This window comes from Anser cygnoides, chromosome 5, assembly GCF_040182565.1.
Source record: "Anser cygnoides isolate HZ-2024a breed goose chromosome 5, Taihu_goose_T2T_genome, whole genome shotgun sequence".
Taxonomy (NCBI): domain Eukaryota; kingdom Metazoa; phylum Chordata; class Aves; order Anseriformes; family Anatidae; genus Anser; species Anser cygnoides.
Window position 1 is genome coordinate 50,776,336 of NC_089877.1, and position 27,133 is coordinate 50,803,468.

General features: G+C 43.1%; 1 protein-coding gene across 3 annotated transcripts in view; it reads right to left on the minus strand.

Annotated features, from left to right (window-relative positions):
- The window catches only part of PRIMA1 (proline rich membrane anchor 1), a 54,646-nt gene that overhangs the window by 16,295 nt on the left and 11,218 nt on the right, over positions 1 to 27,133 (minus strand). For 2 of the 3 annotated variants that reach the window (XM_066998283.1, XM_066998285.1), the window contains exon 3: positions 8,658 to 8,787. In XM_066998283.1, the coding sequence (XP_066854384.1) occupies positions 8,658 to 8,787 (130 nt within the window). Of the gene's footprint in view, positions 1 to 8,657; positions 8,788 to 11,768; positions 12,440 to 27,133 lie in introns of those variants that run through there. The other variant, XM_066998284.1, reaches the window with a different exon arrangement.

The window sequence follows — 27,133 nt, forward strand, 5'->3', positions numbered from 1 at the left end:
GTTTTCGCAGGCTGTAACAAATGCAGACCTAAGCTCAGGTGCCCCCAATAACCCTGCCAAAAACTTTCCCTAGATGTCTCAGCACACTGTCCCAGGTACCTCTCAGACTCAGCTGTCAGTTTTCAGCAGCAGGGTCAGCCGCAAGTGCCCTCATGTCAACATGAAAAGGGGGAAATTTAAAAGGTAAATGAATTTCTAAGAAATTGAACTTTATTTCTTTGCCTTGAGAGGTTTTGAATATGTAAGAGTCCTAAATTTAAAGTCAGTTTTTAGACTGGTAGGTGAAGAGAACATACGAGGAGGTGAAATCACCATTTTAAACCCCTATCTCATATTTATTCATATTACTTCAGAGGTTATGGCTTCAACAAGAACACCACGTAACAGAGAAGTCATTGTAAAATCATCGAAACTGACAAATCTCCTGTTGGTTTCAAAGCTCCAGTATCTGCCTGTATCTTTGAATATTGCTGGGATAAATTTCAGGAATATTTCAGCCAGTACTACTAGACTAGCATGAGCATCACACAGGTGAAATCAGTTGGGCTGAGGCAGTTACTGTAAAATACTTGCATCTAGTGCAGGATTTCTGCCCGCTTGATGTGCTAGCCTCATCCACAGCAGAAAACAGAAAAATGGCAGGCTAATTTCTGTTAACAGTGACAAGTTAAATGACCACAGGATTGACCATAATGGTCTACAGATTGCTGTTGGCATCTTTTTCAGTACATTACAAATTAGGAGTGAATAAATGAAAAAAATATACATTGGAGAGTATTCTGTGCAATGCTTGGGGAATTTGTTTTACATTGGTGGCTGCAGCCTCCTGCAGGCTTCTAGCGATCCCGGTTTTGAGGAAATAGGGGTATGTTTTAATCATTTATGACAGCAAACCTTCTCCCTACTAATATGCACTTGGGTATAACTTGTGAAAGAAAGATGGACAGAGAAATCTCCCTCTGTAATAATTATGCAAACATGCATTGCTTATAAAAACCCCAGACTGACAGCGCCAGAGCAGTGCCTGCTGCTTACCTGATGAAAACACACACTGCACAGGCAACAGCAAAGCAAACTTTCCTGCACAGCGCTGCCCGTGCAGTTTGGCCCAACCTTCTCTCCAGATGAAAGGCTACTTTATCCACTCCACTCATCAGCCCTTGATCTGTCAAATGAACCTGCTAACAAGCAGTAGAAATACTTCTGGTATTCTGCTTCAAAAACGAGGCCAACCTTTTTTTGCCTTGATGTACCCAAAAATCATTGGACTGTACTAACTTAAGTGCCCCTTTTCAAAATCCCCAGTGGTGCCATTGAGTCAGGAGGATCAATACAGCTGAGCTCTGGCAACAACACTGGGTGTGGGTCAAGTTTTAAAGCTGTTCAACAGCTTGTCTTAAATATGCTAGCCTGGAAATCGCTGAGCAACCAACATGCAGGCTTGGGGCTCTTTGGAAGAATAACTGCTTTTCTTTTTACCCAAATTTCATCAAATAGGACTACACTTAATAAGTAGTGTTAGCTATTGATATCTCTGTGGAGATACTCAAAATCTGGCTGGACGCAGTCCTGGGCAACCTGAACCTAGCTGACCCTACCAGAGCAATAGGTTGGACTAGATGATCTCAAGTGATCCCTTCCAACCACAACCACTCTGCGGTTCTATGAACTCATTGCTTGATGGTTAAAAAATGGGATCTCCTGCAGCAGGACTGGTTGCTCATAATATTTAATTTGTTGTTTGTAGATGACCTGCAGCCTCATCCCAGGATGGGAATAAATTCACCACTGGAAGGGGGGTAGGCAACACACAGGGAGTTTGACTGTGGTTAGAGGTGCTCAGTGGTAGATACCAAACCTGTTGCTGGTAAGCGTCGACATTCAGCCAGCAGGAAAGGTACTCAGGCTACAATGTGACTGTCTTTTTGCTCTTCCAGAATTTTGGAGTTTGTTTTTCTTTCTACTGCCCTTAGTGACATTCTCAGGCCTTTCCAATGAAGATCATATGCCCCTTTGAAAGGCACTTTCTAGGGGTTGACCCCTTTTGCAGTGCCAGACTGGTTTGACATCAGGAAAGTGCATCAAAGCCACACAGATCTGCTCCCACAGACCCTCTTCTTCCCTTTGAGCGTCCTCCACTCAATCCAAACTTTTTAACCCAGCTCTTCCACCAACCATACTACTTCATCTAATGAGTAATTACCATCTTTCCAGCCATCTGCTGAAAATCAAGGCACCATTTCAGTGCAAACCCATCTAATGTTTCGGGGAGAACAGAAGAGATTAACAATCTTGATTCATCTTGACCTGTCTGTTGTCTGTCATGCTGCAGATATCCACTTTACAGCAACTAAGTAGACTAGGCCCCTCTTCTGTCTTCTCTCCCTGTACTAAAAACCATTGTTTTGTTGCAATAAATAATGATTTTGGACTAGACTGTGATTAGCCTCATTGCTTCTCATAAGAGATGGCCACATGGAGGACTACACTGTCCTTGCTCTTGGGGTGGTACAAAATGTGCTGAGGGAGAAGTTGGGGGCCATGGCCTGCCAGGTAGGACATACACCTCTGCACCATGGGACACGTTTGTCACACACAGTGGCTCATCACAGCTCTCACTCCCACTTTTTGTCCTCTTAAAGAAAGAAAGCCTTTTCCCCTTGTAAGCACCTGCTTCGTTTTGTTAAACAAAGCCAACCTCCCGAAGCCTGCTCCAACTACTGAAATTAGATCTTGCAGTACATGGGGTCCATAAATCATAGGGCAATGCTGAGTACTCTAGAAAATACCTGAGCAATGAATTTTAAGACAGCGTAAATATGGCCTGTCATTTTATTTCAGTACAATGCTTTCTTCCATTTAATTGTTATTTGAAGGTGAACTCACCACCTATTTAAGGAAGTGCATATGTAGGCATTTATGGCACCTCTCTCTCAGGCTATGAGACACATACAAAACTGTTGTGGCTTGACAAAGTTAGAATAGTGAACAAAAGATATATTATGTGAAACTTTGCTATCATCAACCTGCTTTCTCTGCCGACTTAGCAAGAGGGCTCTTTGTCAGCAAACCCTGTGGTACAGCTGGGAGCAGAGCTGTCTGTCCTACCTAAAACCCAGCAGAGCCAATGAGTCGCATCCCTAGGCACTATGAGCTGCTCACAGGTCATCTCAGACTGTATGGATGTTCTGGAGATACTAACTGCAGACTTTTCACATATTGGAAAGCATCCTAAACACCTCCTGTCAGGTTGCACAGCCTGTACATCAGCTGGCATAGAGACCTGGATGCTCAGCTTTGCCCTCGCTTTTGAGACTTGAGAGATGGCTCCAGTATCTTAATATTATACAGAGCCAGGGATTTATTTTTCCCTTTTATGTAAATATCTCACTCCCCTCATAGCAAGACACTGACACACCAGTGAGCTGCAAAAATAGGATTACAAAATGCGAGTCCCGCTCTCCCCCGTTTCAGCTGTTTATTTACCAAACTACTCTTGTTAATCTTCTTTACTGCGTTTCCTTCCCACTTCCCTCCAGTCTTACTGTCTTACCATGGTTCAGGTGCTTACATGGTAAGTAGATGTTGAAAAAAGCTCAGGAGGCAGCCACCTCCAGAGCTGATTAAGAGGCACAGAGCTCCACAGATTGTTTCGGAAGCTGCTCTGATTTTTGCGAGATGAAGATTTGTTAGAGCTGCTTGCATTCATAGAGCTCTCACCCAAGTCCAGCCCACAAACCATGTAACACTGAAATGACCTTGCTTCCTCCAGCCTATGCTAAAGTATGAATTATCCCTGGACCCCCTTCTTTTACTTCCTGGTGACTATACTCCAGGGGAAGAGAAAGGGCGGTAGATTTTTAGATGGAGAAATGCTGGAGAAATACCTGAGGTAGCCCAGACTTGGAACCAGTAATTCACCTGCTCATTTGGTCATGGTATGCGCTACAGAAATCGCTGGCTGCGAGAGTATTTTCCTTACCCCTGAAATGAGAAGTCCCGCTGCCTATAATGGGTCTGAGCCCTGGCCAGTGGTTACGTCTCTCCTAGAAATCTGCAAACAAAAGGTGTCACAGACTCTGATTACTGCCTGCACAAAGTGCCAAACATTCAGCCAATCCTTCGATTTTTTTTTTTTTTCTAACGTGCCTTGGAAAAGTTTCTTAAGAGAAAATTCACATTTTTTAAAAGAGGAAATATCCCTCTGCCACCAAAACCAAAGAAAATATCTGTTCCTCTACTGCAAAACTTGGGGTGCTGTCACCACATGTATAACCATACTGCAGCACAACACAACATCATGTGCAATCTCTCCAAGCGCTCGATCCATGCAGCTGCATCCATTTTAACCAGTGTGCTAGCCATGCAGCACCCTACTCGGCAGACCCCAGCATCACACACAGGAAATTTAGAGCCTTTGAAGAGCTGTCCCATAGGTATCTTCCCAAAAGTCTGTCAGTGCTCTGAGTATTAAAGCTCACTGAGATATTTTGGTATTATTTCTCTCATGGACCGGAAAGCACAGGAATGGATTTCAGCATTTCTTAAGAGCATTTCATACTGGAGAATTTGAATATTTCCAGGGGAGGTGTGGGGATGGAAATAACAGCATGCTGGCTTGGTTTTGGTAGATATTTCATACAAAGAAGCACCAATTCACTAAGTTGTATTTTATGACAAAAATGCTTAGCACCAAAACTGGTGATCAGCTGAAGTTTTAGCTTTCACAAGGGAAAACAAACAACCTCAGGATAAACATTTTTTAAACAGATCAAATAAAAACAGAGCTGAGTTATGATACCTCGAGGACAGGCGCTCCCTCTCTTGATGCTACAGAAAAGCAGACACCAGAGAGTTGGATTGGGTCTGGCTCTTTGAAACCAGTAAATGAGATTTTAACTTAAGCACAATAGGATTTTTCTTCTTTTTCTTTCTACTTCAAATTTGATTCTTATGAAAGTGAGGGATTAATACAACAGATCCAAGCTCTGTGCAAATAAAACTCTGCCTGCACTCTCCAGCTAAGATATTTAACTCTTGCTACACCCTCCAAAACCAGGTAATTGCCATTATTTCACTCTTCAGCATCTCTGTAGTGCTTATACTGCTAATTAAGCTGAGACTCATGCTTTAGGCTAAATAGGATATTGAAATCATTGAAGGCCAGGCTGTAAACCCCACTTTATTTGGAAGACTAACAAGCAGAGAAATCTGGAATCGCCTTATCAAGTTATTCCAGTTAGGTTCTTTGCAATACATAATCCATAATACTTACAGATTTGTCACTGGGAGATATATACCACATATGTTTACTAAAGTTTAATTCAGATTGGATGATAGTACAAGTTTTACCCATGGATAGGTGTACCTTACAAGGAGATCATGTTCAGTGTGTTCTTTGTATTTTCAGTTTGGTTTAACTCTTTTTTAGCTGATGGGCTGGCTGGCAAGGATTTTTAAATGTTTTTCCTGATGCTCCAAAAAAGATATTGAACTATCTGCTGCTGGCAAGCCAGTTTCCATGTGTACTGGCACTTCCAGTCTCTGTTGCACTGCAGGCTCTCATGAGAGTGAAGGTTTGCAAATGTGAAGATGTGGATCTCCTTCCCTGGTTCCTCTAGGAAGAGGTAAAAAAGTCCTGTATAAAAATTCTGGTGTGTGACTTGAAAGGTTTTACAGAGCATGTGATTGGATGATAATTCTTGCCACTTCCACATTTCCACTGCTCACCAGACAGCGGGTGGTGAACCTAGGTGACACCCTTGTGATGTGGGCAAATGTCTTGATATCTGTCTCAGAGAGGGGAAATTGAGCAGGAGAGGGGCTTGAGGGTCATTTTGTGATGGGCATTGTAAACAGTCCCTTCTCATCAAACCTTGCCACTCTCCTGGTCTCCCTCACTGCCCTCTCAGCAACCAGGAACTGAAGCTGTGCCACCTCTGGAACCCGCAGACATGCCTGACACGGCACTAGGGGGAAGGGATGCTGTTCAGTGATGAGACACAACACTATCCTCACCCAGAGGTAAGAAAGAGTCAGGGTGGGCAAAGGTGGGGTCTTCAGGCTGCTTTTTGGTTTCTACAAAGAGACAAACTGAGTGTGCCTTTCCTTGGACAGCAAGGGTTGTGCTGTATAAAGGTTCTAATCCAATCTAGATGGTAAGCAGACAACACGCTGCCCTGGAGGTGGGAGCCAGACCTGTCAGGGACGCTGCAATGACAGAAGCCCCATTTCCAGGAGATGCACAGGGATGGGAGCCTGCGAGGACTGTAAAGAAGAGCTGGTGGGATGGAGGTGTGACAAAGGATGGGGCAGAGCACAGCTACAGAGCCCAGGGACAGGAACATGCTGGAGGGACCCTCAGCTTCAGCATCACCCAGATTAACTCCCTCCCTCCTTCCCTAGCCAGCAAAAGACAGAGTGGAGGATTTCTCACACTAGCTAAAACCAATTCAGCTCAACAATATGTGATAATACTTTGTGTTGAAGACAGATATGCTTCTATTGTGAAGTGTCTTATCTTATTTCCTAGGGCTTATCAATATATACACTTTACAATGGTTCAAGGAACCTGAACTACTGTGGGAGGCTGCCAGGCACTTCAGGGTATCCATTTGATAGAGTTGTTTAAGAAAGGACTCATTGATGAAAAGCAATGCTCTACTTAGTCTGTAAAAATACAATTAATAAGATTTTCTTTTATAGCTGTCCATCCCACATCTGAGCGGTTTTCAGCTTAGCATTTGTCAGCAGTGTGAATGTCAACAATAAGATCTAAGAGGAATTTTCATTTTTCTCTGAGCCTAATGCCAGTTCAAGCTGCAGACTTGTATGTTGATATTCACACCGCTGACAAATAACTGGTGTCTTCATCAAGTACATGTATTATTCTTCACTGACATGAAACACAAGAGACTTGGTTATGTGAACTCCCACAGCCTTTTCAAGGCAGCTCTAAATTTGTCTGATTAAATTTCTGTTCCGTACCTCCCATCTACCAGCAGCAGAGAGCAGATCCGAAGAGCAATTTCTTGCTAGGCACAAGTTGCCCTGGAGAGTTACTGCTCCCGTAGGCATATTTTACAGCCTTGGCAGAAATCATTCACAATTTGGCACTAGGCAGACAAATACAATAGCTGTTGTTGAAACAAATACAACTTCCCACATGGAACTGAACCAATCCACTGTGAACAGTCCAAGGTAGATTAGGAACTATAACTAAGAAATTTTGCACTGTTACCAATCCAGTAGGACTCCAGTTTCAGTCCTCTGTAGATGATTTTCTAAAAGTGCAGTAGACAGAGTGAAAGCTTACCAACTCCTCAAAAGTAATACGCATTAATTTAAACTAAGCTAGAATAGCAAGAATACTTATGTAAATTTAGTAAGATAGTATATGCAGACTTTCTTGTTTGAATTCTTCCCTTTTGATGCTCTTGGACATGCTATCCTTCAAATTCTGAGTAATTTTTTCAGACAACCAGAAAGTATGAGCAATGCTTCACCATTGTGATATCCCTGATGGGGCTCATCAAAAGTCTTGCATTTGCTTTGAATGCAAATAACTTTTTCATGAAAACTATTTTCTGTTTTTTTTTTTTTCTTTTTCCCTCCAAAAACCCTGTGACTCAGATGTCACTGCAGTATCTAATGAGAGTTATGGGTTGAATATTGCACTCTTATCTGTGAGCCTGGTCACCCACCTGTGCTATAACCCCTACCTGAGACCCCCATTGTATGAAACAGTGACACCATGAAAACACAGCTGTGGAGTGTCCTCAAAGCAGTATTCAGACCAACAGAGGAGAAAAGAAACTCTATCCAGTTGTGAGAATACAATTCCCACAAGGCACTTTCTTTAAATCAACGTATTGGACTTAGAGTTGGAGTCTTCGTATAGATTTTCAAGTTTTGACTTTTTCTACCAGAAAGTTGAAATCTTTAGTTAAAGAAACGATCCTCTGTGACATTTTTCTGTGTAACTGAAGTCAATACTTTCTAACTGCCTAGGATCTATGCAAGCACATCTATCACAGAGGCAGAAGTAGGGGAGCTGAAATTGTTGCTACACACAGTGTTGTACCTAGACTTCACATGGGCTTTTAAATTAAAGGAAGCAGGTTTTGAATTTGATTCTGTAGATGATCATTTTGAAGCAAGAATAAGTCAGAGGTAGAGTCTCCAAATGAAAAATTACACAAACGACCCTAGAGTTTGGGTTAGAATAGCTTGCATCAATTTGAAGTGCTGAAATTAGTGATGGGTCTGGGCCAAAAATCTCACATCCCACGTGTACATTTTAAATCAAAAACCTATCGACATTACTCAGCACCCTACAGCATCTTAACTTTGGCAAAATTCACATTAAACTGAACACTGAGGCTCTGTCCCATTATTTTTTTTCTCCTCCTCATGCCCATGGCTGTGCATTGAACTTTGTCCTTTACACAGGCAGGAAAAGGTACAAGCAGACATTTTCAAAAAAACAAACAGCAACCACCACCACCAAAGAAAACCAACACTTTGAGCATAGGATACCTCTGTCTGCATTTTGCCTTTAGGATGCCTTTGAAGAAAACAAGGTGTTAGCAAAGACTTGGGTCAGTCTTTGTGGGTTTGCGTTACACAAAGCATATTAAAAGCATCTGTAGTCTTACCTTTTTATGGCTTTGTAGCAAATGATGACAACTACAAAGAGGAACACCAGTGTGGCACAGCATACTGCAATGATAATAACCAGGCCTGGCCACCAGGTCTCTTCAGTGGGGCAGAAGGTAGACTTGGGAGCTGTAAAGAGAGTGTGGAAAAATGCATGAATTCTCCCACATACGTAGTGTATAATCAGGTACACTTTAGTCATCCATATAATAGAACTATGCCAGAGCCACTGATACATGCAAAGAGTTTATTTCATGTTCAGGACATTTATTTTTCTTTTCACCTCAAGCAGTCAACCTCCCTGTTTGGTACTAGATATTTCTTGTCATGGTCTCCAGATGACCAAGCTCTCTGTGTCAGCGTTGTCTGCAGCCTGGCACCCAGCACAGAGGAGAAAGGCTCAGCTCTGCTACCCGCAGGAAACCTCTCCCCTCTCCACAATCACCGTCTCCTGCTGCATCAGCCTTAGTCTTAGAGAGACGTCATGCTGATAAGGGTAGGCTTTCAAACCTCATTAGGGGAGGTTTACTGGGGAGCAGCAGCAGCGCCTACCAATCAGTATTGCAGCCGCTATTGTTGTAACCTTGGAGCAAGGAGGGGGAATTTGTTTTAAAAGAACAGGAATTTTATTACATTTATTAATTGCTTTTAGAGGACTGTGGCTATCAAGCTTCCTTCCAATAAAATTGTCCGATGTTTAAGAAATGTTAACCTTACGAAATGTTAACTCATGAAAGCATAAGCAATTGTCATTGCATTTTTCTTATTCAACTTAGGGCTAAAACTGTGCATTTAATACTACTCAAAACAAGCAGTGTTTTGCATCAGAAGTAATACTGGTGGCATTTAGCTCAAATCTTTTCTTCCAGAGCTATATTCTTTTTTTTCCCATACTTTAAGGGACACCTTTCTTGACGGATGGTGAGCAACAGCCAACGCCAAGAGCAGTACTGGTTATTGCTATAAAAGCCCCTTCCCCCAGTGTTACACAACCACAAAACCTTCATGAGAATTTGTGTCTTGCTAAAGGAAGTTTAATAATAAATCAGTTAATGGGAATGACTAAATCTGCATGTTCATAAAGCAGAGGACAGAATCAAATATAACAAAAGGCACTTTTAAAGTCTAACTATATGATCTGATATATCCTATATTCTGTACTTCCTTTTGTACACATCACAAACAGCTGTACAAATTAAAATATGTCATCACATTTATTGTGAGCTGACATCCCCTATGCATCCTATGTCTGTTGTTCAGGAATAAATATTCACATACTCTGCTAGGTAAATACTGAAGTACACAATTACTGTGTACTTCTTCTTTCCAGTGATATGATTATAGAAGAATTGATAACATTAATCCTCAGAAATCTGCAGCAGCATCTTAGAAAATGACTAGGTAAAGAGCTCCTGGTGCAGTAAAGAAGCAATCAAAATAATCAAGCCATCAGCTTGATAATTTATAGGCAGTTCATCATTTGGTGTCACGAAGTGCTCACATTTCTCAGGTGAATCAGCCTTCAGCACATGCTATCACTATGATCATACTTGCCTAGCAAATATTGACTTCAAATTACTATACATACATTGACTGTGAGGGTGTTTTTCTTTGTTTGTTTCTCTTTGTTTGCTCTTCTTTTGTGTGTGCATTGTTTTGTTTTGTTTTGTTTTCCTCAATAGGAGAGAAGAAACAAAGCTGAGATTTCAAGTGATTTGTAGAACTAATGGTTACTGGCTCCTCTTCTGACAATGAGTTCACTTCAGCAACAGAATTTCTGCTTTCTTACCATGATGTTAGCTGAAGAGTCAGTTTTCACTATAGATGGAACTATTTATTGTGTTGTGATATAAGCTGATATTTTCTGAGTTATTTCAATATTGTTATTTTCTAACATAACAGAGAGGATTTCAAAGATGAGAAAATGTTTGCATGAAGGAGCATGCAGTCTTAGGGCCAACTCTACCCTCTTGATGTTGCCCTGAGAAACAAAAATAGTTCCACTGAAATCAAACGAAACACATGCATCAGCAGATGCCACATACAATTAGATACAATCATACAAAATGGGGCTGGTAGGCTCGTTCTTATCTAGTCTTCCTCCAAGGCAGGATCAACCAAACTAGTCATAGAGCAAACCAAGGTGGTGAGACTGGGCTGCTCTTCAGCACAACGAATGAAATTGACAAATGGCAGAGAAAGGGTCTAAAGCAACACCTATCATATGCCTGTGTACCATGTGCTCCTTCATGGTTTATCACGGTGTTTTTACGTGGAGAATAAATAGATACGTTCAGAACAGTATAGTGTATATGACTCCTGACAGCCTACGTGTAGTTATTGAAGACAGGAAATAAGAGTTGCTGATGTGGAGGTGACCCCTAATTCACGCAACTCAGTTCCCTTCCTCACTGGTCACAGAATCACAGAATCACAGAATCGTCTAGATTGGAAGAGACCTCCAAGATCACCTAGTCCAGCCTCTGACCTAACACTAAGAAGTCCTCCACTAAACCATATCACTAAGCGCAACATCTAAACGTCTTTTAAAGACCTCCAGGGATGGTGACTCAACCACTTCCCTGGGCAGCCCATTCCAATGCCTAACAACCCTTTTGGTAAAGAAGTTTTTCCTAATATCCACCCTAAACCTCCCCTGGCGCAACTTTAGCCCATTCCCCCTCATCCTGTCACCAGGCACGTGGGAGAATAGACCAACCCCTACCTCGCTACAGCCTCCTTTAATGTACCTATAGAGAGCGATAAGGTCGCCCCGAGCCTCCTCTTCTCCAGGCTGAACAACCCCAGCTCCCTCAGCCGCTCCTCGTAAGACCTGGAAGTATCGGTTGATAGTCGGCCTCACCAGAGCCCAGTACAGGGGGACAATCACCTCCCTAGACCTGCTGGCCACACTGCTTCTTATACAAGCCAGGATGCTGTTGGCCTTCTTGGCCACCTGAGTACACTGCTGGCTCATATTCAGCCAACTATCAACCAGTACTCCCAGGTCCTTCTCTGCCAGGCAGCTTTCCAGCCACTCATCTCCCAGCCTGTAGCTCTGCTTGGGGTTGTTGTGCCCCAAGTACAGGACCCGGCACTTAGCCTTGTTGAACTTCATACAGTTGGCCTCAGCCCATCGCTCCAGCCTATCCAGGTCCACACCAGGCACTCAGAAAGAAGCACAAGAAAATAGTGGAAGCAGTCAAAGCCTGTTTATTAGTAGCTGGTGGGTTTACACAGCTTTAAAAAAATATTTTCTATTTCTAATGCTTATTCTTGCAATGCTAGGTAATCTTGTTTTCCTTAGAAATGTCCACTCTTTTCCCAATAAATTTCTGGTTGTGTGCTAGTTTCTGCCTTCCTCAGTATGCATTCATATAGCCCTCATTACTGTGACATCTCTACATCTTTAATGCATTTCTCATCACAATTACCCTCTGAGGAAGAACAGAGCTGCTTTAATCCTCTCGTACTGATGGGAAGCCAAAGCCTGGCCCATCTGGATGCCCCATATGCCAGGCGCAAGGCACAGGAGTGCTGCATGCCTATGAGCTGCAGCTGGGAAAGTCAGCTTGGAGCAAACTTTCCCAAAGCATCAGCAAGGTGCCCAAGAAAGTGCCACGTCCTCAGAAAGGCCCCCATTTGGCTGTCAATGCTAGGGAGACATCGATGTCTCCACTTCTCTGGGCTGGAGCTTGAAGTCCTGACCCGCTCCCTGTGATGCCCACGTGCTGGGGTGGCTCTTCATCCTGTGCCAGCGTCCCAGCTCCAAAGTCATTGCCTGCAATATAGAAAAATCACCATGGGGCTACCAAGAGCTGAGGGCTGGCCAGCGTGGCCACAACATCTGTACCCTCAGCCCCCAGCACTGGCCTCACACAAGAGGCTTCAACTGCTCAGAGCACGACCAGCTCCTTATTCGACTCATTCCCATTTCCTCTTCATTGGTCTCAAGATCAGCCAGCTGGACAGAGAAAGTGACTTTCACAGTGCAAAGCAACTCAAGGAAAATGTGCTTTTTCTCCTAAGCCCTGAAGCACTGGTCTGTATGTTGGACAAACCATTGGGTGGAAAGTAGTAGGAAAGTGATGACATTTTAAAGAAGATAAGCAGGGTGAGCTAAGCAATTGCAGTCTGCCATCCTGACAAAAATTCTGCCAAAATATTGAAGTTCTCACTCAATTAATAAAGTATTAAAAGAAGTAACTGACACTAAACAGCATAGGTTTAAGAAAACACATCTTGTCAAAGTGACCAGATATTTTCTGAGGAGATTACTGGTTTGGTAAATACTTGTATTAGTGCTGATGTGATAAACTTAAGACTCTGGTATGACTTTTGATGCAATTATACATGATGTAGAGGCTATGAAACTGTAATGCTACACAGTAAGTTTGGCACAAATGAACTGAGTTAAAAGCCAGGGGCCTGTTATGTCTCAAAGTCTAACTATACATGGAAAGTCACTACTGAGAGAATTTGTTTTTCAGCAGTGACTCCCTCCTTCCCCCCAGAATACGGGGCTAGATACTGGTAAAGTTTGTAAATGACTCGGGAATGTACTCAACTACAAGTGGAGACTGAGTATACTCAGTTTAGAAATAGGATAATTATTATCATTAAGGGTAATTATCCATTTCAATACTCTATCAAGTCTGGTGGAGTATTTCACTGAAAAAAATAGTTTAAGGTAGACTGTTTACTTTTCCTAAAAGAAGTCTAAATTCAGCTGCAGACACTGACTCAAAAGAAGAATTAAGTCAAGAAAATGCTCTGCTTCTGGGAAGTACACATGAGCACAATGCCTTTTTTTTCCCTTGGCCTTAAAATTCATGAAGTACAAATTTTGGTTAGGTTTACTCTTTGAGAGCAGTGCCTTCCCATATTCCCAACAGCACCAAGCCTAAATAAACAGCATATCAATACAATGGATCGAGACCCATTTCAGACCTGTGGGTGGCTGGATCCAACTTCCTGAAAACTAACTCATGAAAAAGTACACTTAGAGTAAAGTAAGTTTAGAGTACATTCAAGGGTGCTTGTGGTGACATAAAACTCACACGCTTTCTTTGACTAAATTTGTTTTGGAGTCTCAGCATAAAGACGCAGCTCCAATTCTAATGTTAGCAAGCATTTGTATACAAATGGGTCTAGCCAGAAGTGTGCATGCCAGGAAAGATTAGCTCAGCAACAGAGGGTTTCCCTGAATGTCCAGGCACAAAAATAATAGTCACGTCACTGGAAAGAAAGTTTCCATGAGATTATAAAGAAATATCTACTTTCTCTTTAGCAAATCTCAGAGTGGATCACTCTCAGAATTGTCCTGAGTTGCTCAAAACAAAACAAAACAAAACAACCAGTGAGTGGTGAGGCTGTTTTTAGTCATGTCTTTTGGATCACCATTAAGTGGTTGTGTGTATGTTATAAAAACAACACATACTTGTACTGCCTGCAACAGAATATAGAATTGGACTTGGAATCCTTGAATACATCCTCAGGTTTTCTTCAGTGATCACAGCTGTACTTTATAAAGCTTAGATTTTGGAGATTTAGCACTCCCATTACTTATTTTGATGAGGATTACTATTTCCATTGTGATACTGCTTGTAGACTAATTGCTCTTTGCATAGGAATGACACTACACCAGAAATTAACAGCCCCAAACCTGCCAGGAGGGAGTAGGGGCTACTTTCCACCACGAGGACCATGCTGGGTTGAACATCAGCTCTCCACAGCACCAGTGAAGCAGAGGGAGAGAGGCAGCACCAGGGCACTACTTAGCCCTTCTGTCCTGGCCATCACTCACCAGCCAGCCCAGCAAAACAAAACAAAGAAAACAAAACAAAACACAGGCGTGAGCCAGCAGATAGATAGGGGAGGCAGTGACCCGTGCTCCCACGTAGAGTCCCAGGGGAAGCATCCTCTGGCCAGGGTCTGAGCGTGTCAGTCTGCCACAGGCTCGGTCCCAAGCAGCTGGTGAGTACGTGCTGACATGATGTGGAGGGGTGACAGTGACCCCCTCACCTCCCTACAGCAACACTAACTTCATGCCTAAAGGAAGAGCGCTTTCAAGATAAATCAAAACTGGTTATTGTTTTTCCTCCCGCTTTTATTTCTGTTCTTGCAGAAAGGTCAAGAGTGCTGGTGTAATCATCTTTATGAGACATCTGCCCATTTTTAATATTGTATATTCACAACAGGCTAAATCCATCCATCTCTACGCCTGCAGCACTCCTCTTGCTATTGTAGGGCTGCCTGAATCAGCCACACAGTTTCATTTTGCTTGCTTGGAAGCAAGGTTGGCTTGTGTTTTGAAGGCAGGCTCATATTCCAAGGGTCTCAAGTGTTTTGTCAGTCTTGGCTGGAACCTGAAAGGAACTGGTGATACAGGCAATGCATTACTGCTGACCCATACGTATGTCACTTATTTTATAGATCTGCCAATCTGCTGGCTTAGGAGGGGTTTGGGGTTCTAGCCTCATTTTTACTTTTGTTTGCCTTGTTATTTTGATACATTCACAGAACTTGTCCGCACATTGGCATCTCCATTTGTAGAACAGGGAGAAGCCACTAGTTCCTACAGCCCTTATCACACTGATGTAGGAACAAGCCCAGAAAACACGGAGAGGTTTAGATGTCATTTCAGATGTTCAAGTACATGAAAAGACTCTCAGGATGCTCCATATCTAGTTAAACGCGGAGAGAGATGCTGAATTTACAGCAGTATGGGTCTCTTCACATTGAGGTGTCTTATCCAAACCCTGATGGAATGGAGGGATGCACTGCATCTATCTCCTAATTAATGTGAAACACCTTGGTTCTGGCAGGAATCCCTACAGAGCCCTACAGAGCAACAGTTACACACACACAGACACCAGGACTTGGGCACCGACTCCAAAAGCACTGTGTTGTGTAACAGATGAAAAACCAGGAGAGCCTCCATCACATGTGCACTTCTTTTTTGATAAAGCTGATTTCGGTGCTGCGTCTGGGGTCTCCTACCTACTTTCTTGTAGCCCCCCTTGCTCCCTCCAGGAATGTAAATGAATCCCAAAGTGAGTGTATTAATGTACAATTGACTTAATCGTACATGAAAACGAACCCTTGGACAGCTAAGAAAAGGGGAGAAAAAGTTCAGGTGATGTAAACTGGTGGAAGTCTACTGAGCCATGGGACTGGTGCCAACTGAGGACCTTCTCCCACCATGTCCTCATCTCCCAGCATGTGATGCTGCCTGAAAGCACTGCTCCAGACTTTGCTGAAGGTGGGGAGCTCGGTCCCCTGACGGCTCTGGGCTCTTCGGGTGCAGATTTTGTTACCTAACCCCAGGCAATGTGGAGAGATCCATGAGTCAGCGTCAGCTCAAGTGTCCCCTGCTTGTTTGCTGCATTTCATCACGTAGGAACAGTTACAGATGTGTTTGGATGGCCCCTGTGTTACGAACACACTGTGCAGCCTGGGCTGCTAAGAGGGAGAGGCGGCCAGCATGGAAAAACAAATCTCTCACAAAGAGCCATCTAATGAAATGTAGGGTACTGTTAGACTTTGACACAAATATAGATCTTCAGCTGTTGGTTTTAAAAAGCATTTCAGGAACAGGAGTAGTATGTGTCCTCTTTGGGCCTCATCCAACAAAATTAGTGGATTTGAGGGGGAAGATTTCCTGGGAGGATGGGGGAGGTGAGGCTGACCACGAGATGGGGGCCTTGGAGCCCCCTCCCCAGGGCAAAAAGCAGTGGGTGCATTCGTGCCATACAGTGGGTCTTCCACTGCTGTTTCTGCTCCCTCTGCTCAGCACTTGAGATTCCTGGCATGAGCTGAACATAAACACAAACATTCACATTTGGGGCACCTCCACATGTGTCTAAAACGATTCATTTTGAAGATACAGGAGCTCTATAAGATATGAATGGATGCACTTCGCTGTCTCCCTGGCAGGTCCCAAAACCACCTCATCAACCTCCCTTCACAGTCGTTGCCTATGAACAACAGCATCAGGCCACGCTTGAGCAGCCGGAGGGGAGCTACGGGAGCACATCAAACCACAGGCCAAAGGCAGGGCCGGTATCAGCACAGGCCATAGAGGCTGGGCCCCCTCCCTGCCTGGCTGGGTACGGCCTTGGGGACAGCCTGCAGACAGCCGTCACCTTCTCTGCTCGGCCTCCAGACTGCAGAGACATAACCTGGGTTTGGCCACATAGGCCGCAGGGCCGCTCCTTTGCCCCATGTTGAGCTGTGGTCATAACCAAACCCATCTAGCCGGTGGCTGGAAAACTTTGGCCACAGACTGCCCCTATCCTGCTGCCCCAATGGCACCTACAGTCCCCTGGGAGAAAAGAAACGGCATAGAGGAGCAGACCACCTTGGAGGAACAAGATGGTTTCCCAATACGCAGTAGTACGCTTGCATGGCTTTTTAAATGTCCAGCATGGAGGTGGTTGAGCACAATGCTCAGGATGTGGCCCCGGCCCTGCTGCTGATTCCCCCTTGCTTCCCCCTGAGAAGCAGAAACAAAGCAAGCTCCAAAGAAGAGCTCCAAATGCTAAAGCTGTACTTACTGAGTGAATTAAATCCAGAAAATGCAATAAAATATATGATTCCCAGAACACCATGACTTCCCAAGGCTCTTCTCCTCGAGCTGAAGGCCATGCTGTTGCTTGTTCAGAGAGTATGGAAATGTGGTGCAGGATGGGCAGCACAGAAAGCCAGAGACATTAGCATCCATTATTAATTTGAGGGACTGGGCAAACGCAGCTGGAATGTAAAGCAGGAATGGATGACAACTTCAATAACAGATGAAGTCAGTTTGGGACAAGTTCATCTCCAGTAAATCCAAACATCATGGAAAGGATTTGGATTATGACAGTCCCCAAAGAGCACTGACCTAGAAAGCCACTCTGTTGGACCTGTTCCCTGAGATCCTGCCACAAAGAGCAGGCACCAGAGGAAGATGCTGCCCAGCGAGGAAAGTCCAAAGAACTCTTTTAGACCTGCAATGTCCTATCCCACCATCCTCACCTCCAGAGTACGGCTGCAGCTCTACAAGATGTGAATAGACTGGCTTAAGTATAATAAGAACTGCCTAAATTTGCAGCAATTTTTGGTACACATATACAGAGAAAAATGAACAAACAAAAACCCCAAATATCAATTTCCGTTCTTTTCATTTCCTTTTTTTTTTTGTTCTTTCCTTTTCCTTTTTTTTGTTCTTTCCTTTTCCTTTTTTTTTTTTTTGTCATTCTTTCCTTTTCCTTTTTTTTGGTCTCTTCTCTTCTCTTCCTCTTTCTCTTTCTTTTTCTTAGTCCTGTGCCTTTCCTGTTGCTTGTAAACGTAGGGTCATTTCCAGAGAGCCATGAGCTACTCAGGTAAACAACTACTACCAAGCAATAGTGGTGTGCTCAGCAGAAAGCCTGTCCTGATTTACTGCCTCCCTCGAGTAGCTAGGTTAAATAACACTGGTGGATATCAGCTATTCCTGTAGCAGATGATCCTTCTGTTTATCACATTATGTTGCAGACAACTTTATATCAGGCAGCTGCTCTGTGCATATGTTCCTACTACAGTTTTAAGGGGGATACTGCTATCACTGTGCAGTGGGAGCTTCTGCTGTAATAAAAACATGTGTGGGATGATGCTGGAGAAATTCCCTCCCCCGCAGCTTTTACACTGTAGACGCTGTTTTTCTACACTTTCAGTTCCCCCCTTTCTCTACCTCTCTCCCCCTCTTGAAAAATAGTTTCCTTCTGAAACAAGGAACATGCTAAATTTTGTGCATGGTTTTGGAGGATGGAGCAAGAAGAAGTAGAAGAAAGGGGCAGTTTTGCAGTTTTCTGGAGGTCACGAGTGACAGCAATGCTGCTGTGCTACCTTAGAAGGTCTCATGAGCTGCTTTCCCCTGGCAGATTTTAGACTCCTTTAGAAAATGAAACTTGTCATTAATGCCAAAATAAAAATAATACGAGATGACAGTACGGGTTGTCCAGGCATAAGTGAAGCACATTGAAACAAAGTGGCTTGCCTGGAGTCATCACAGCTTTGTGAAAAAGCAAGGAAACAGAATGGCTTTTGACTCCTGAGCAGTCTTACATTCTGGCTCACTTTGCCCCCTCCTTGGGGGTCAGACAGAAACACTGGCTCCAGTCATAACTACATGACTGGGGTGGAAGCAGCAAGCTCCCTGGCTGACTTCCCATACAGGTGCCAGATCTCTGCCCCATGAATGCCATGCCCAGCACCTTTGTGGGGCCAAGACCCATGGACAGAGCCAAGGTGGCATCCCATCAGGTTCCTAGGACGGGCTGGTGCTAAGTTTGTAGGATAACTTATATTGGCTTCAGCATCGCTGCAGAGCAAGAACAGTATTTCAGTTCCAAGTCCTACATGCTTGTGGAAGAATGATGATGCAGACAGCAGAGCAAACAGAGGAGCATCAAAAAATTAGGGAGAAAAGTCTGTGCTCCAAGCAATCAACAAGCTGAGGACCAGATCTGCCAGCTTTAATCCTATTAGGTTGTTGGTGGAGCTGATGAGACCCACCAGAACTGAGGTACGACTCTGCAAATAGGAGCAAAACATGGTTTCAGCTGCCAGGGTCCTTTGGAGGACAGTGAGGTTAGTGAGCGCAGAGGGAGAGTCTGTTCTCTAAAGCATGATCTGGAGAAGCAGTAGCACTTAAAGGCCTTGTGGAAAAAAGGCTTTTAAGGAGATTACATCATAGCTAGTTTCTGTGTTAACACTGCTCTGGCATTTATCTTTACAACGGGCGCTCACGTCAGCCACTGCCCTCTGATCTTACTTTGTCATATGTTTTTCTAACTAACAGTCTCCGAAGAGATGCTGCTTCCCCCTCTCCATCTGACTCTCCCTCAGCAAAAGGATAGAATTGTTTTTACCTTGATTAAATCACACACTATTGATTTCTGTCCCAAGCAAATCAGAATTGAAGCCTGTGGCTTGCAAGTCAGTCTCCTCCTTGCAACAGTGTAGTCCTTCTGGAAAGCCTGGTGGGCACTGTTGCATTTCCCTGCTGTCTGTGACCTGGACCAGCACCAGACTACACAGCACGGAGGGGGCTGACACCCCCACATAGCCCTAGTGCATGAGAGCCATCGCTCAGGCAAATGTTGCTGTGTCTGGTGGCCTGCTTTTCAAAATGCAGGAGGAGCTGATCAGATTAGTAGGTATCTGGTGCCTCCAAGAAACAGGTCACAAATGTCTGAAAATTTGCTGTTAAACTAGTATTCTGGAATTCATTTTAGAAGGTGACCTGATTTCTGGAGGTTCTGAGCACTGAGAGCCAGGATGCTTTAACTTGAATACAGATATGCAAGCTTAAGTTTAACCTTCTGAGTTTTATGATACAAGGGTCAACCTCTCTTTACTTAGGCAGAGTGTCAGTGTGGGTAGAGGACAGAAATTCATCTAAGGACATAGGTCCTCCAATTTTCCTCCAGGACAGGAACAGTTGTCCCAGCTTTCCAAACTGTTACAAGATATAGGGATAAAAAGTGCAACATAAGGCTGCGTGTTAGCACTGTTGCTATTAATTTCCCAATTCTGTAATAGAGTAAATAATTTTTGCCTTACAAGTACTTTAACTGTATTTTTGTAGTATTTCCCTGGCTTTCTCATAAACCACGTATTCGAGCAAGCACAGCAGCAAGGCAGCGGACTAGGGCAGGACAACAACAGCACAGCCCTGACCTGAGGACAGTGATCCTCAGTTCTTTTGAACAGTGGCACCACTGAGAGGCACAGACATGCGCCAGCGCAGTGCCATCCACTTCATTGCACAAACACACAGCCCGGCTCTCCAGCGGCAAGCGACGCATGCAGGGAGCACGGGTTGTACTTCAGAAGGGAACGTAAGTGCTGGGGATCAGCTGCTTGCCCCAGCAAACTGTGGGAGCCCCTCACGTTACAGCAGTGAAAAGAGCATCCTGGAGGAAAGAGACCTGAAAACACTGAACCATCGTGCTGAGTCTGCCTTTGCCTTTTTGGTGCTCTAATACCTGATTAGCAGATTTCCACATCAATACTCAACAACCACATACACATGTGCACATCCATGCATCTCTACATGTATCTACACATGCATCTCGTAACGAGGTTGAAAAATCAGAGGCAACTGTTTTTGCGTTTGCAGTGGCAGGCCCCCTGGCATGCCACGGAGAAACAGGTGTCGAGGAGCAAAGGTAAGAGTAAAAATCATCCTTGTCCTCCCTCGTGACCTCCTGGCCAGCACCCACCTCAGCTCAGCAGCAAGCAACCACTGAGCAAAAAGCACTGAGGAAGCATCATCCTCCCCAAAATAAGGTGGAGTGGGCCACGGCTTAGCACACTTACTTGGTGTTAAGTGGTTTGGAGAGCCCACTGAGAAACTATGCATTTTTAGGTGCTTAAAAACCCTTCAAAAGCTAGCCGTTGCTTTTACTGAGCCTCAGGCAGCCTTGGATGAAAGGCATGCCCCAGCAGCACTGTGAAGGCAGGTACGGTGGAGCCTTATCAGGGGTATGGCAGAGCCTTATCAGGTACCAGTGATCTTTTCTGTCTGGGACAGAAATCGATAGTGTGTGATTTAATCAAGGTAAAAACAATTCTGTCCTCTTGCTGAGGGAGAATCAGATGGAGAGGGGGAAACAGCATCTCTTTGGGAAACTGTTGGTTAGAAAAACGTGACAAAGTAAGATCAGGTAGCAGGTAGTGCCACCCCTATGGACAGTTTAAATACATGTAGTGATAGCCCTTACAGACTTTTAATTCCAGTATCTGCTGATACACGTTTTTTTGTCAGGTGTTGGATGAAACTGTAGCATCACTGACAGAGGACAAATAAGAAATGAACACAGCGATGCCCTGGTACCTCAGGCTGCCTCCTTTCTCTTTACCAGGTGGTGATGGCATGGCCATAGGCTCTGCCTATTCCTCCCAGCAGGGCAAGCACCTTATTCTCTTCAGTGCGTGGTAGGACAGAACCTCGCTGATCACTTCTGTAGCAACTATTGTTCACTTTTGAGCCTAACAATAACAATCTTCAGTGCTCAACATCCACTAGTCTCAAATCCAAAGTTTACAAAGGTGAGTTTGTTTCAGACATGGTAGTGTTGAGTGGCTGATGGGTTAATTGGACCTCATGGGATCCCACCAGCAGGTTAGTGGGGAGGGAGAAGCAGCACCCTGGACTCTCTTGTTGATGCTCCTACAGGGAGGGAAGGCACTTCTTTAGCAAGAGTCACAGCACATCGCCATGAAGTCTTCTGAAAGTTTATCCGTCTTTCAATTCTTGCATTGAACAGGCCTTCAAAGGAGGGATGATGTAGGCTGAAATCCAAACAGATGAAACATGATTTCGGAAGTCTAAGCTCCTACAACGATGACCAGTCTTTTGCCAGAGAATGATTAATGAGATACCTCAGGGCTGGCAGATTCAATCCCACAGAAAGATGACAGATTTTCTCTTTATAATGTTCTATATACAGATCAAATTAAAGCCAGATCTGCACGACTTCTTCAGGCTGAATGGTATTCACAAGAATGGTGCCATCAGAGACAATAAGGCTATGAAATGCAAGTAAAATTCAGTACTACTGCTATGATTAAGATATTATCTCTTAGATAGTAGCTTTTTAAAGAGCTCAGGAAACTCCAGACAATAGTGAAGATTGGACAAACCTCACAGCTTGGAGCTGAAACTTTCTCCAAATTAGTGCCTTCAGGGAAGCAAACAGAAAACGAGCTTCAGCCAACTGCAGGCTGACTTTCGTAGCATAGATAGTAGAAGACTTGGAAATACTCGGAATATTTTCTTCATCTGTTAGTAGCAGCAGTTTCTAAGTCACTGGTTTGTGTCTATCTCTGAAAAATTAATGGATTGCATGTTGGGCATTCAGATGCTATACGGAGAGTGGCTGTACTAGACATACACTTTAGATTGATAACTACAGATGGCTTTAAAGAGTTCAGTTTACAAAGAAAGACATTGCAAGTCACATGTCTGAGTTTTAGGGAACAGCTGGTTGACTATGTAGCAGGTACTTCTGTTAGTGTACAGCATCTACATCAACATAATGTTCCTGTTAGATATTACAAAGTTTATTCCCTATATCACTTCAATAGCTCAGTTTTTGCTGGAAGGGCTTCAACTATCATTTAGAAAATGTCCCTGGGACCAGTAAATAATTCCCACACTCAGTGCACTCAGGTTCCTTTTCCAAATTGTATTTGGGTTTCACTAAGAGAAATATAGTTAAAATTGATGACCTGGCTGGAGTGAAATGGAACTAAAATGTAAAATGCTTTCCAAACCAGAGGTATGTTTAATCCTAATAGAATAAAATTCCATTTATCAACTGATAGATTATTGTGCAGTGTCCATAAAATATAGAATAGTTAAAAAGGCAATTATATCATGTTAACAGATCAAGTCATTTCACCATGCCAAAGGCCCAACAGAAAGTCCTCAATCACCACTTGGAGTACACTTGTAACTCTCTGAAAGACAAAAGGCAAGGCACAACCTACCTCACAGTCACAAAAGCAAGCCACTTGGTTACTGGTCTTTTCTCTGCACTTTTCACTGTCTTCACACAGAACTCTAGGCCTGCATGGTAGGCAAACACTTGCAGAGATGCTGTTGACCATCATTCTCTCCTGAAGCCTACAGTACTTGGCAGCCAGTGCTAAAGAATAAAGCCCCATAAAGATGAAACAGCACCTGCAACTTGCTAAGTCAAAATGAGGGTTAAAACAAACCCTCCCTTTGCTCAACCGACAGTCATTTCCTTCAACAGTGGCTATGAAATAAGAGTATACCATCCTTCCAGAGGGAAAGGAAAATGTCCAGTGATGATTCAATAGAATTTGCTCCACTGGCTCCCTTATAAAAGTCCAGTTTAACAGCATAACTTGCCAAGGGACAGACCTTTGTGTAAAATATTTTCAACTAATGAAGTGATGAAATATCAGCTCCATTTAAAAGACTCTTCAAAATTGTAAAATGATTCATTTTAATAACAATTAGGTATTCATTATTTGCTAGTATATATATGTGATTATAATGGGATATGATTTACTAGGGCAAGTGTTAAACTAACTCACATAATTATTAATGATAATTTTTGGCAGTGGTATCACTTATTAAGCTACGTTTTTATTAAATTAATGGATATTATGTACTCATTTCAGGATAACATCCCAAATGTTCAGACTGCTGCTTCCTTGATCAGATATGCTGACTTAAAAATTCCCCATAAGTTGCAATTATACAGGCAGCACAACACCCTTTTACCACATTTTTAACTAAGACAATGCCCCAAACCTTATGAGAACATATGTTTCTGTGGGTGCTTTATCAAGGTCAGCTGCTTAACCTTTGCTGCTAGGACAGCTTGTGCCAATTAAGTTTGCTTCTGGCTTGTCAAGATGAGACACAACTCCAGTCTGCCAGGGGCACGGGAACTTACAATTATTTGTAACTCAGCAGCCTCTGACTCATCAGTAACTTCACTGAAGATTTGTTATCTTCTCAATCAATGAAATGGTAGTCATGTACAAATGGACTGCCATCCACACAGGGAATTAATGTCTTCAGTTTTGCCAAGTCCTTTTTCTTAAAAAAAAAAAAAAAATCAGGCTGTTGGAGTACACATCTCAAAGCAGAAAGGACGGCTCTACTGCAGAATGAGTTTAATATCTAATGCTTCCTGTTTCAAAATTAAACAATACTTTTAATCTATAGATAACAGAACTCCCAATGATTTCTGCACTGCAAAAGCCAGCCTGAGGCTTTTACTTTTAAATACTGGAAAATGTATGAAGGAGTACATTTTCAAGAGAGTGGATTTTTCCATAACATGGATTTATTACTGCATGAAAAATTGAAAACAAATCTGCAAGGTCTCAGAGCAGAGGGAATATTCATCACTTGCCTAAATAAAAATTAGCCTTGACAAAACATTTCAGAATTTATTGTGGTGAAAAACTCTGAATTGGGAATTTAGCAACAGAGCTGGAATTGACAGTCTGATCTAACCACTATTTTACAAAGACAGACAGTTTACAACAGCACAATATGAGATGTTATGTACATAATTGATAGCAGAATCCTATGAGTAAAGTATTCGCATGAACCTTTTCCAGTCTTACCTGCTTTCTAATCACTAATCCAGCTCTTCATATTTAATACAACATCCCAGATGCAAAACTAATTCAAGCTTCGTATTTGATTGCTGCTTAAGAAATCTTCTCACCCTGAACATTTTTCCCATTTTGACTGGGAGGTGAAGACCTCTAACTTTTATTCCTGCACTAGAAATAACTGTGCTAGATGAAAAAAAAAAAATCGGGATTTTGAGGTCTTTATGTCTTTGGTGTTTAATTCACCAGCACCTGCAGTGTGAGGCAGGAAACCTAAGCATTGCATTTCTGATTTAGGTGGGTGAATTCTGCCTAAATCCCACCTTGGATGTTTAATGATTTGGTTCACTGTGCTAACAGGGAAGGTAGCATCTGTGACGTGAAGGCAGCATGACGGGGACCTGGGCTCAACTCAGCATGTGCTCTCATCTGTGTCTCCAGGCTGCATGGCTGGATTTCAATTTAGATTTGAAAGCCTCGAAATCCTACCGTAAGTTCTTAGAATCACAAACCTTCAATAAACTGAAAGTGATCTGGGAGAAGACAAGAATTGGATTATGGTTTTGCTTTGTAAAGTATAAACAACAGTCTCACACAGGAGTGTAATTCACAGTATAACAGCTGTGTTATCAAAACTGAAAGGGCTTCCCTGTTTCAGCATTCTGCTTGCATTTAAAAATCACTGTCTAGACCAATATGCTAAAACAATGTTCTCTCACAGCAGATGTCATTGCTATAAATTTCTTGATGTAGGAGTCTGTGTACCCCTCCACTTTGTGTGTTACTGTAGTTCTCTTCCATTACTGCTCAGTTTTGCTAGTAAGTATTACATATGAAGCATGGAGGAAAATTTCTTCCCCGTTATGATAGAAAAACACCCCCATGTGTTTGCTAACAATTTATTTGGTCATCAATATTTTGGAGAAGCTGATCATAAACTCTTAAAGTGTGCCTACATATCTCAAAACTACTCAAACCCAGTCCTTCTGGCAGAAGTGGGGTGAGCAAGGGCTGGTTATGCCAGACAAGTTCTTAGGGTCAGAATTACAGTCACAGCACATGTTTGGAAAGGTGCAAAGCACTCAAAAGACAAAAGGCCTACACAAAAGAAGCTGGACACACAGCCCATACTGCAAGAGCTGTACCTGATGACCTGCAGCAAATTCTTTGGTGCTTCATGTTTTAAGGCATGTGGTGGCCTCCAGGAGGATTTCAATGAAGTTTTGCAATCACAACCTCCCCTCACCTCCTGGAGGACAATCATAGATTGTCCAAGGCCAAAGATCCTTTTGGCCTTGCGTAGGCAAGCACCTCAATGTCTGTGCCCATGTAATACGAGACGTGATGTGCTGAGCACCAGGACCACGCTTAGCTCTCCTTCTTATACAGCCTTTTGGAGAGCATGTTTGTGTGAGGCTCAAACTCATTCTCTCGATCCACAGTGGGTTACCTCACCCATTCTACTACTAGCATTTAGGTCACAGAAAAGCCTAAGGAAAAAACATTTCTTATTCTTTTATGTACCAGAACCATATGGTTTTCATTTCTAAAACAAGTTCCTGCTGTGAAAGGCCATGTTGCTAGTGGTCAGCAATCCAAATCTGCAAAATTTGGTTGCTTTAAAACCTCCTCAAAGTTTAAGAAGTTCCAGTCTGTTCCAGTACTTCAGGCTTCAACATATTACACACACTGAGAGCATCTGTCCTTAAAGATCCAAATGTCCTTAGCTTTCCTATTTGCACTGAAGGGACCCTGCACACTTCCTGAAATTAAGCTATGCATTTGTGCTCATACAGTTGCCAAAAAGTTGCTCCCTGACTACAGTTGGTCATTTTTGTTTTGGCATTTTCAGACCAAATCATTAGTTAATTAGATGCATTATCTCCAAAGATAAAGATTTCACCTTGAAAAAATAAATTGTACAATTACAGCCTTGAGATTAGAGTCCTCTGCAATGATGTCATTCACTTTGGCTTTGCACTGTGACTTGATTGTGCTTTATCTTAACTGAGAGCTTATGGCACACTTTCACAGAGTTCAGGAGCTATAAAGACCTAACTGTGTATGTACGTATAAGTGTCCAATGAGTCAAAGGCTGGTTCACATATCCAGACTCATATGTGCTAGTTCTGCTTGTAATGATCTCAGATAAAAGGTTTTATTCACATTTCCTCCTCTAAATTTCAACTGAAGCAATATTTGATTTGACAATTCCATCATCAGTGAAGGGATGGCGGTACCACGGACTCTTTACCCAATGCAGGAGATGGATAGAGAAGAGACAGCAAACGTTGCCAACCAGTGAGGGAGGTGTTCATGCTGAACATCCTTTCCCTTCCTT